The following is a 12133-nucleotide window of genomic DNA, read 5'->3' as shown; positions in this document are numbered from 1 at the left end:
GGTTGCTACGGCCTGGAGACTGGCGGCGGGATTCCTCCCCTTCCAGCCACCCCAGCTGCGCTCGGCGGGGCCGGGTCGATCTGGCCGGGCAGCTCAGCAGAGCAACCAGCTGCCCTCGATGTGTTGCCACTGAGCCAGTGGGAGGTTTGCTCCTGGGGTCAGCTCCTTGTGCGACAATCCCAGCTGGCCCTAAACGAAGAGCGAAGTTTGGCGCTGGGTGCAGAAGAGCTGGAAAGCACAACCCCTGACGCCCCAGCCCGGGAGGCCACGAAGGAGCCAGTAGTCCCTGTTGTTGTAATGGAAATCTCACCATTTTTCAGTTACTCACACCATTTTAGGGGCCCCGAATCATGCTTTTTGAACGCTTGGGGTTACTTCCAACAACACCGCAGCCGCCACTCACAACATCATTTTGCAGCATCGCGAAATGTCGCCAGAAAAGGTTTCTGCCTTGCCACAAAGTGTCACCAGGAAATGTCACTGTGGTGCCTCAGCGTCTTGCCCCGAAATATCTCGGGGGCACTGCAAATGTCTCTGCATTGCCACAAAGAGTTCTGCGGCCACCTCTCCTCTCGGACAGCGGCAAGACTGTGGTGGCGCTGGCGTGGCCCTGCTTGTGTTCCCCAAGCTGGTGGGTGGATTTCGCTCTGAATAAATTTCAGAGCCAACTGACTTAATTTACAAGTTAACAGGTGAGTTTTCTAGCTGCCATTGCTGCAAGCGACTCAACTGGGATCTAAAGACAAGCTGAGTTCTATCTGTCTCATGCATCTCTGCTCGTAGTAAAGATGTTGCAGTTGGAAATTAGCTGTCCATGTTGATTAATGGCCTCCAGAATAGAGGCTCCAGCTCATTCTCCTATAATTGGATTGGCTCCGAAGAGCTGACAAGAGGAAAAATTAAAAGTCAGATCTGCTCACCTTCCTCTTATGAGTAGTCCCACTGATTTTAAGAGTGCGTGCCGTTAACTTGAACAGTTACTCATGTGAGTAAAGTGAACATGATTTGGCTTTTGGTTTTATCAATAATGTAAGTGGATGTGACAAAATATAGGCCAATTTAATGAGTAAATGTTTTTTTAAACTAAAACTTGAAAAACAGACTGTAATATTAATAGAATACTTTGGAACAGTTAAAAATCACAGATTATAAAGATGAACAGAAGGGCTTTCACTTGTTCACAGACTTCTGTGTTTGTCTTGCAAGTCAGGGATGTCACAGATGTCTAAAGCAGGGCAGGAGTTACTTTCCTTAGGCTGCTTTAGGGGTACATGATGTTTATCATCCACTCTAGCAAAGGTAAAATAGAACTCTGGGCTTAACAAGTCAGCCAGATAGAAACTGATACGGAACACTTTTCTTTCAATAAATATTTATGAATAATTTTGAAATCTTCACGTGTATTCAGTTTAAAGTTGCCAATTTTGGTTGGATGTATTCCTGGAGATTTCATCACATGATATAGTATTTAATTAAAGATTAATCTTTAATTCCTGGAGACTGCAGGACAATCCTGGAGGGTTGGCAACCCTAATTCAGTTAGGCCCAAATCCTCTCTGCTGTGCAAAGCCAGAATAAACAGGCATGCATGGCACAGCAGCCATTGGAGAGAAGATAGAGGAAGAATCCTCCCAGACTGTGGAAAGGCAGTGGATCTGTTCAGGAAATGCTACTGAGACTTTTGAGAGCACCTCAAGATGGCAGCTGCCACTCATTATTAGGGGCCTTGGCAGTTAACAGTCATTTTCATTTTCAACTAATTACTAAATTGATTCTAAGGGCTTTTGTTAGCCAAATGTCTGGCATATTAGATGTCTTTCAGACCAAGCTCCTATTTGCCTGAGATCATTCAGTGCATGGCAGAATGACAGGGGAGCAGCTGTTAGAGAGAAGGCGAGCAGCTGGAAGGGTAGGGGGAATAGACAGCAGGGGGTTGATAGAACCAGGGGAGCATTAGAGAGAAGATGAGAAAGAAATTTTAAAAAAGAAACAAACCTAGGCCTGGCAACTGTAGGATGCACTTTGAATGTATCATTCTCATAAATGTCTAATGCCTATTAAATGCTTAGTGCAGGAGGAGAGGGACAGTGTATGGCAGTGCTTCTCAAGCTATCTGATGTGGGGGACCGGCAATATTTTTTTCCAGTGTGCGCGCAGACTGGCAGCCGATGGCTCGCGGACCGCCATCGGTCCGCGGACCACCACTTTGAGTAGCACTGGTGTCGGGAACCTTATATTGCTATTTTAGACCTTTAATTAGTGCATAAATTGTCTTATCCAGAGGCACCTGGCTTAGTAAAGGAGTAGGGTAGTCACTGTATTGTTTAAAAAAAAAAGTTCTCTCTGCTACAGAATGACCTTTTTCAAATAGGACATTAATTAAAAATGCCATTTACTACCAAGATTTTGGAAGAAGCTGTAGCTACATACAGTTGCTGTGATCTCATCTTGTCAGAGACAATTTTGTGGATAAATTTCACTCTGGGATTAGGTCAGTCTGCCCTGCTGAGCCAATTCTGGTTAAGGGCTGTAATGACGGCTTTCCCTTAGCAGTTTCAGTTCAATAACTCCCCTCATTGTAGTGGATTTATCTGCAGCATTTTATTCTGTGGAACATAGCAGCCTTCTTGGATCATTTAATGAATTGAACTGTGTTTGCCTTAACCTGGATTTTCCGAAGAGAAGACACAAATCTTCTTGAAATTTATGATTAAATTTTGTCGGGTGGTCAATCCTGTCTGCTGAAGACTCTTTAACTCTGTATGTTCTGTCTTGAACTATTATCTTCTTTTATTAAAATAAATGTATTGCCTTAAAAAACATTGAGAATCTTTCTATTCCAGGGTTATGGACCTCTTTCATCTCTCTGTGCTGAATCAGTCACTGCCTCTGAATGTTTCCAGTATTCAAGTGACATGACAGGGGTGTGTGGAGGGATGCTGGTTTATTTTAATAGTCCCTCAGAATAATTCCTTGCTCCTTCTTTGTTGGCCATTATTTTTTCATCTTGTCTCTATAGCCAGGACTTAAGAACCAGTTGGCTTGTCAAGAATTACTGCCAACTCTACTTTCTTAATATGAGAAAGCAGCAAATCTAAAATCTTAGCCAGTGATCAAGAATTAATCAGTACTGGGTTAAACTATTAGCCAGCAAACACTAACAGGAAATATTGTCTGGCTCTAGCAATATCTTTTGTTGCTGATTCCTTTGTTCTTTTGGCCTTTGTCTTATGAGTCTTTAAGGGAAGCACTGCAGCACATTCCCTACCAGATGGCCAACAACAATGCTGGCCAGCACAGAGATTGGGGAGAACCACTGGTTCCACCTACTCTTTGTTCCTCCTTTCCTCTTAGGGGAGCTGTTACTAATTAGGGAGCAGTCCCTGCACTCCGTTCAGCACCGGACTGCAATTCTACCTGGCCCTTGTATGGACTGCACAAGGAGAGAGGAAGCTCCTCACTCCTACTTGCCAGTGCACACCCACATAGGAGTTAGCTGGAATCTAGCCCATAGTGTGGGTGGTTGGGTGGGCACAGATGAACCAACTATTGTGAACTAGGATGTATCTTTCAAAACTCTAGGAGAGGTCTCTGCTGGAGTACTGTGTCCATTTTTGGGAGCCACTTTTTAGCAAAGATGTGGACAAATTGGAGTGAGTCTAGAGGAGAGTAACAAATATAAAAGGTTTAGAAAACCTATGAGAAAAAGTTAAAAAAACGGCATGTTTAGTCTTGAGAAAAAAAAGACTGAGGGAGGACATAACTATTTTCAAATATATTAAGAGCTGTTATAAAGAGGACTATGATCAGTTATTCTCCATGTCCACTTTAGGGAAATCAAGAAGTAATAGGCTTAATTTGAAGAAGGGGAGATTTAAGTTAGATATTAGGAAATATTTTCTAACTATGAGGGTAGTTAAGCTCTGGAATAGGCTTCCAAGGGAGGTTGTGGAATCCCCATCATTGTAGGTTTTTAAGAACAGGTTGGACAAACACCTGTCAGGGATAGTGTAGGTTTACTTGGTCTTGCTTCAGGGTGAGGGGCTGTACTTGATGACCTCTCAAGGCCGCTTTCAGTCCTACATTTTTGAGATTCTGTCTCTTGCCGTGACCTTTTTATGCCATAAAGGAGACAGAGTGGCCCCTAGGGAATTTCCATAGCACAACAGTGGTGTAGGGCTCATGTAAGAAGCCTTATGACATGCTCCTGTGCAGCTGTTAGCATAGGATCATGCCAGGGGCAAGAGGAGAAGTGCCTAGAATACTCTGTGCTCTGGCTATTCTAGGCTATGGAAAAGCCCATAGATAGCTATGCAAGCCTGCCTCAAATTACAGTGGCTCCTGGGCTTGCTTTACCTAATGCTAGGGGTGGCATCAGACCTTGGAGCTGCCCAGAATTATGGAGATGGGTTTAAAGTCACCTTCACACTTTTTCCACCTAGGCTCTGACTCCTGTGCTGCATCTTGTCGGACATGCAGGCTAGAATCTAGCCCATTGTTTCCCATGGAGGAGAGGGGAAGTCCCAAATTGTTTCAGTGCACAGTATGCAAATTTGCCAATTCTGGTTATAGGGAAACCCCTCAAGTTATTTTGTAGGAATAAGTGACTTCACAGTAACAAAGTCCCGCGGTGAATTAGGGAGCAACTGTGTCATCCCTAGAGAAGATGGGAAATGTATCTCCTGCTATATAACTCCTGGCAGCCCTTCTGTATCAGCAATGCACTTGTTAAAGTATGTGCATGGTTGGAGGGACTGGCTGGCCAAAGAGCAGCAGTTAGGGGGCAGCTGCTACCCATAGGATTCTCTCACCACAGCCACAGCTGTTCCTTGCAGTATTAGCACCCCGCCCCTGGCTTTCACCGCACTTGAAAGATGAAGTTCCAAACAGGCATAGAAGGGGAGTCAGGAGCAACATGGCCACTGAACCAGCCATCCGAGGGGTGGGAGGCTGGTCAGTACACAGAAGGCAGGCATTCAACCTGGATGTTCCTACATATGCAGCGTTGGGGCTGGGATTCTCCATAGATCCTCAGAGTCAGCATTGTTCAGTGATCATGCCCTTGCTTCTTCTGCCTACACAAACCCTGCCAAGGGGAGAAAGCAATACTGTTTCTTCATCATCCTCCTAGAACATTTTTCCTGTAATTTTTTCTGTTGTGTCTTTCTGTGGAAAGGAATAATAGAAATATCCAGTCACACACAGCTAAATTACCCTTTCCATCTATAGGAAAATCCTGTAGAAGGAGAATATCAACAGGAAAAGGTGTGCTAGGTTGATGGTGCATTCTCTCAGATAATGAAGTTACATATTTTGCACAACTTCACTCAAGTACAGGTGCACACACAAGTAAACATTGTGAGACCTCTACAACAGATCACCTTTACTAGGCAATCTCTTGCCTTAAGAGACTGCTCCAATGTATCTCCAAACTAAGGGCCTGAGCCTGCAAGCTTCATTCATGTGAACAGCATGCAGTGAGTTCACACACATAAATGTTTGCAATCTCAAGGCCTTAGGGTGGAATTTTAAAAAGTGCCTAAGTGAGTTAGGCACCTAACTGCCATTGATTTTCAGTGAGGGTCAAGCACCCAACTCCCAGGGTCACACAAAATAGGTTTTACTCTATCTACCATCATAAGTATGTGTGTAGGTGTTGTCTGTCATTTATCTAAATTAATTTCATTTTCTGAGAAACCCCCATTAAAGGAAGCAGCTGGACAGCTCAGCCAGTTAATAGCTAGTCATTTTAAGGACCCTCTGCTGCCCCTTTTGAGTAGATTCACCCCAGATAACTTTGAACCTCCTTCTATTTGTGACTCCTCATTAGAATGTTAACTGCATTTTCCTGTAGTGTTTAATATTCCCTGAGACTACATCTTCCTAATAAGCAGATGTTTTCACACTAAATATTGATCACAGGGACTGCACCCTCATAGAATCCGGTAAAATACTAAAGCAAAAATACAGCAGCCACCCTGCTAAAATAATAGTAAGGAATCTGTGAGCTTCTGTGGCCAGAGCAACCTCCTGCCCTGGACTTCCATCAGCAGCAGCTTCTCTCTCTCTTCCCCAGGTCTTCTCTTTCTTTCCCCTCCCTTCCTCCACTCCCTCTTGGCTGCCGCTTTGTTTCAGTGGCTGCTGGTGCAGCTGCTGCTGCTGTAGCGGAGGGAGCTGTCCAGCAGCCAGCACTCCTGAAATCCCAGCCTCTCTCCATTAACCACAATGTAAGAGCAATGAGAACAGCTCTACCAAACCCAGCCTGGCAATGGAGGATGATTTATTCCAGCTAAGACAGCTGCCGTAAGTAGCAGGGGGAGACAGAGACACACAGGGATTTTTTTTTTTAACAAACTGCAGGATGTGAATCCCAGTGATTTTTTTCAATTGAAACTATTCCTGGGAAATGGCTCAGGCCACAGGAAGCAGGCCATTTTCCTAGTCTGTCTGCCCAGGTTCAGCATCCTTGATCCCTGGATCTGCTGTAGGGAGCTGTTTGCTTTATTAAGTCACTCAATTTTTATTTTTACTTGAACTTCGGGTGGGTGGGTGTGCATGTGGGAGGTGGTTATATAATCTCGGAGGGTGCAAAGCGTTCTAGTGAGAGGAAACATTAGCAATGCATTTGCAATGTGGATTGCATCTGTAAATAACATCGTGCCAAGGTAGGCATCTTCCCTAGCCTTCTACTTCATGCAGCCAACTGATTGCAGATCACAACGTTTCATCAAAGGGTATGTTTGCAGCGAGGGCCACTGGTGTTTGTAAACTGTGTGGTTTGAAGATGCAGACATTGCTGTACAAGGAATGCTTGTGCATGACAAACTCCTTGCTGTTTGTACCTAAATGATAGATCTGTGCGAAGAGCTGATGATAACCTGATTGCTGGCTTTGTCATTTTGAAATGGTTTCACTTCTTCTGAATGTGAGAGGTATCCTTTAATAATTACATTTTCTCCATGCTTTGTTGCCTTGCTGCTTAAAACACATCCATATTTATAAAACATTGACTCATGGAGGCAGAGAATAAAGGATTGAACTGAATTAAAAATAACATTGAGATGATGTAAATTAAATAATTTAGTTAAATGTTTAATCAGTTAGGCTTATACAATGACATGAACTTCAGGCTGTGTTGAAAACCATTTGTTATGGTGCAATTCTGCTTTTCAGAAGAGAAATGATGCATGTTTTCATTAGGCCATCTTTTTTCTATTCTGTTATTTTAACGTACTTAATAATTATCTACAGTGCCTTACAGTGTAGGAATAATTGGATTTATTCAGTATTGTGGGGTCTTGCACAAAAATGCAGCTCTACAAGGTTCTTCATTAGTGAAGAATTTCCGAGGTATGCATCAGTAAACTCATCACTGTGTTTTTCTTCTGTTTCAAATAGTTTCACAAGTTCTTTGTTCAAGAGCTGTGTTTTATTCCTTACAATGAGGTTTGGAGCCAGGTTCTTCAGTCTTTACTCAGGCAAAACTCCCATTGATGTCAATAGGATTTGTTGATCATTTACAATATGTTTGTACAGCATCTAGCACCATGATGCCCCAAACTGGTCACTCTTTAGGTACTACCTCAATATACTTATTAATAGGTGGGGTTCAAGATGAGGCCCTTTATTAAGAGACAGGTATTCATTAGCACATAGTTTGTATGAAACCTAATAATACACTGTAAAATAGTGATATATGTTGTATGAACAATTTTCAGTTATAACCTCAAAGAGAAATTGGGTATGACAGGCCCGATCCAAAGCCCACTGAAGTCAATAGAAGTATGACCATTGACTTCAGAGGACTTGGGGTCATGCCCTGGGAGTGCTGAAATTCTAGCGTGTGGATTTACTATACAGATAATGGTGCTGCTAAAAATAGCAAAAATACAACAGAAAACAAGTCAATTCACATCCCACATAATTAAGTCTGGTGCTCATAAAGCTTTTGTACATAAAATATGAATGGAACATTCATATTAATTGCCTTTTGATAATAAAAATCTTGCTGAAGTACAACTTTCAGTATGTATTTGCGAGCATACATGCTTTGTAGATCATATGATGACTAAATATGCATTCTGTTGACAAGCTGACATTGTTATGATGACAATTCTCAAGAGAATGTAAGAAAGTAGTAAATTATTTCATTCATGTTTTAGGTCCAGCAAAGGAAAATTCAAAGCAATTCTGGTTTTATTGAGGTAAAAATACATTTGGGAGAATTTAGAATTAAATTTGCAAATGGAGTTGAGCATAAACCTGAACTGAGAACCCTTTTTATTTCCACTGAATGCAAAAATCCTTTACATATCCCACATCATTAACAGAACATGGGCTAACTCCTAGTTCCACTGAAGTCAATGGGGCTTTTGCCATTAACTTCAACAGGACCAGGATTTGGTCTTATATAATTAGATTTCAAATTTACAAATGCATGTATTTTAAAACAAAAATTGATGAACATCTGTTCTTTCTTTGCTTACCTGCCAAGGCCTAAATCCTTTAGACCAAATGCTCTGTTTGTCCTGTTGCAGCTGTTAGCATTACTAAAGAAGTATAAAGAATGCAAGGAATTAATGCAAGGGATGCATTATTATGCAGTGGATCAAATCCTGGGATACCCTGAGTACCCGAAGAAGACCCAAAACTTCTTAAAATGTTTTGCAAGTCAGTTGTTCAAGGGAGCAATAGCAGTGATATTCCCACACAGGTGGATGCTGGACCTTTCCACTACCCATATGCAGCACAGATTTTAGTGATGAATGACTACAGGTCTTCAAGTGGGGTGTAGTGGGAGAAATAATGCATGTGCCAGGATGGGTCAGCAATATGGTGTGATCTATGTACTGCCTGATTCCACTAAACCAAAACTCTGCACTATAGGGAAACAGCAGGCCACGTTCACTACTCCTCTCCATGGCCTGTATTAGTGGCTGTGGCCTAGTTGCACAGACACTCTGGTGGGATGGAGCTGAGGCTCAGCCCCTGATGTTTTTTTCATGGATCAAAGTCCTTTTACCTGAGCTTTGCTGATTCCCCAGCACTTTGCCCTATTTTAGGTCTAGTGGTGTCATCAGCTTTTGCAGAAGAAATACAGAACTCATGTGTCAGGGTTCCTTCCCCACTCTGAACTCTAGGGTACAGATGTGGGGACCCGCATGAAAGACCCCCTAAGCTTATTTCCACCAGCTTCGGTTAAAACTTCCCCAAGGCACAAAGTCTTTGCCCTTGGATTAGGTAAATGCTGCCACCACCAAGTGATTTAACAAACAATCAGGGAAAGGACCACTTGGAGTTCCTATTTCTCCAAAATATCCCCCCAAGCCCTTACACCCCCTTTCCTGGGGAGGCTTGAGAATAAACAAGATGAGCACAAACCAGCCTTGGATTTTTAAGACTCAAAAAACCCAGTCAGATTCTTAAAAAATTGAGCTTTATTAGAAGAATAAAAAAAGATAAGAGAATAACTCTGTAAGATCAGAATGGAAGATAATCTTACAGGCAGCCAGATTCAAAACATAGAGAATCCCTCTAGGCAAAACCTTAAGTTACAAAAAGACACAAAAACAGGAATACACATTTCCTCGAGCACAGCAAATTTCACAAGCCAAAACAAAGAAAACCTAATACATTTTCTAGTTAGATTACTTACTAACTTTACAGGAGTTGGAGGGCTTGCATGCTTGATCTGTTCCCGGCAAACGTATCACACAGACAGACAAAAGCCTTTTCCCCCTCTCCAGATTTGAAAGTATCTTGTCCCCTCATTGGTCATTTTGGATCAGGGGCCAGCCAGGTAACCTGAGCTTCTTAACCCTTTACAGGTAAAAGGACTTTGCCTCTGGCCAGGAGGGATTTTATAGCACTGTATACAGAAAGGTGGTTACCCTTCCCTTTATATTTATGACATCAGGCTTGCCAAGTATAAAGTCTTTCACTTCACCTTTTAAAACTGTCATATGTGCATGTCTGACTGCAGCAGCTGCAGCATGTAAGGATAATTGGTGGGTATTTGATGTTGTTGTCCCTTAAAGAGAAGGAAAATGAAATTAAATAAGATAAAGACCATCACAGCTAATCTTTATTCTAGGCTAAAAATATTAAGTTACTGAAGACCAGAAGAGACACAATCAAGGCTAAGATAGTTTCTCCAAAAAACAAAACAAAAAAAACAAAAAACCCGTATTACACTGAAATACAAGAGGGTGTCAGTGGCTAAGCTCTGTAAGTTACACAGGTGTTACAAAGGGTGGGGATAGAGTGAAAAAAGGTTTGAGGACTCTGTGACATTAGTTGTGCATTTTGAATAGAACTATTACAAAATATTTAGCCTTTAGCTGTATCCTGATTGTTTGGCACACATGTGAAGGTAATAAGATGGATCGCTCTTGGCTCTAAGCCATAGAGAGGCCAGGGATACAATTGTGACTACAGAGAGTGCCATTATGAAAATGAATATGGAAATGCTTGTGAGCAGTGTTCTGACATATACTGCAGATTCCAGTGTGATGGACTTTTACATAGGTAGACGCCACAGTTTTAATTTTCTATTCTCAATTATTTTTGGCGCCACCTTGTATATAGGAGGAAGGGTAGGAAACCTTCCACTTCCATGGTAGCATACAGTGTGCATCCAAAGAGTAGGAGGTGATAAAAGAGAGAATTTTGATTCCTTGATAAGTATTTGGTTGTCCAACAAACCAATGAAAGAAAAATGCACGGATCTGAGACCAGGGCCATAAAACAATATATATTTGCTAACTGGTCCCTCTCAAGAATACTTGCGCTGGATTCTGCAAGTTCTTTAACAGTGCACAGCAGGATGTGCACGTTTTTTGAACGATGTGCTCGCTGCTCCTTCAGCCTCTCTTCTACTGCTAGGCAGGAGTCGTTTGGCAGTTGGGCAGCAGCACTTTCATTAATGCAGGATTGGGTTCCCCTGTACTCCCTACTCATCGCTTGATACCGTGTGCTTATTCTGCACTTGTGCTGTGCAGGGCCAAACTCTTAATGACTAGAGTTGGGAAGTGATTATTGCACGTTAGATAATAACCTTGTACATTGAAATAAGAAATAAGTGCTGTAGCGTTATGTTTTCTTTCAAAAGACTCAACGAAAATCTATTCCCCAGGATAATAAGTCCAAAATAATTTCCAAGAAGGGTGCAAAAAAAGTCTTTTTGATTTCCAGTGGCTTTTGCCTACATGATTATGTAAATAAGGAACTTTAGTAAACGTTTCCTTCCGTTTTTTATAAACAGCATGTAAATCACAAATCTGTAAATCTGGAGATAGCACATTTATTCTTCATTTGCTTTACTACAGTCATGTGTACCTCCATTTTGTTGTATGTTGTGAATATTTATAGTCCTGAGCAAGTCTCCTTTCTGAAAGCAGCTTTATCCCAATGGGATCTATTTCTAAAATAATTGTACATGAATAAAAATGGCCAAATCTTGACTACCTTTCTTTGGGGAAAACTTGAAGAGGCTAAAGTTCAAAATGGCAGGCAATTACAGTAGTTTCTCACTGCTATATTTCTCAGTTGCGAATTTATCTTTTCTGGGGCGGTCTATAGGAATCATCTAAGATTATGGATCAAGAATTCAAAGGTTTTGCTATGCATATAATAACAGCAAAAGAAGCTACCATATATTTACAATGTCAAACTTTCTAGAAATGAAGTATTTGTTTGTATGCAAGAAAAGTAAAATACTGCTTAATATCTGTTAACATGCAGAGACTTTCACTGTGGTTCTTTGCTCTGCTGGCTAGTCTCACAAATGGGGTTACTTTTTAGGGAGCCAGGATGAGAGGAAACAGAGGGACAACTGCATGCAAAACTTTCTGGACCTGTTTCTTTGCTGGTTGTTGGTGTGATCAGAATGCCCAGTAAACCTTTAGGGCAGTGTTGTAGCAGCCTGTACAAGCAGTCTTAATCCCTAGAACTCTCTTAAGCTCTGGGTTGCAATCTTGTCCTGCTGCTGCATCAAGTAGAAGAGGCTCTCTTCCCCCCACAAGTGATACCTGCACAACACAGGGCAGATTTTGTCCCATCAACTCAGCTCAGGGCCAAATACTCAAGTCCTTACTTGGTTTTTACTCATTCCTTACTCAGGCAAATCCCTGGA

General features: G+C 41.9%; 1 protein-coding gene across 5 annotated transcripts in view; it reads left to right on the top strand.

The window, feature by feature from the left end:
- Positions 1-12133, top strand: part of SVOP (SV2 related protein) — a 45056-nt gene that overhangs the window by 1533 nt on the left and 31390 nt on the right. The window contains exon 1 of one of the 5 annotated variants that reach the window (XM_084649397.1): positions 29-692. The exons of 2 other annotated variants lie outside the window; for them this stretch is intronic. Coding sequence is in view for 2 of the 3 variants with exons in the window: in XM_084649394.1 (XP_084505520.1) it covers positions 6694-6734 (41 nt within the window). In the remaining variant the exon portion in view is untranslated. Of the gene's footprint in view, positions 1-28; positions 693-6120; positions 6304-6654; positions 6735-12133 lie in introns of those variants that run through there. 2 more of the 5 variants (XM_084649395.1, XM_084649394.1) reach the window with 2 other exon arrangements.

Source organism: Lepidochelys olivacea (genome assembly GCF_965140295.1).
Source record: "Lepidochelys olivacea isolate rLepOli2 genome assembly, chromosome: 15".
Classification (NCBI taxonomy): Eukaryota; Metazoa; Chordata; order Testudines; family Cheloniidae; genus Lepidochelys; species Lepidochelys olivacea.
Note: the sequence above shows the minus strand (reverse complement) of the source record. Positions and strands in the feature narration are given on the sequence as shown.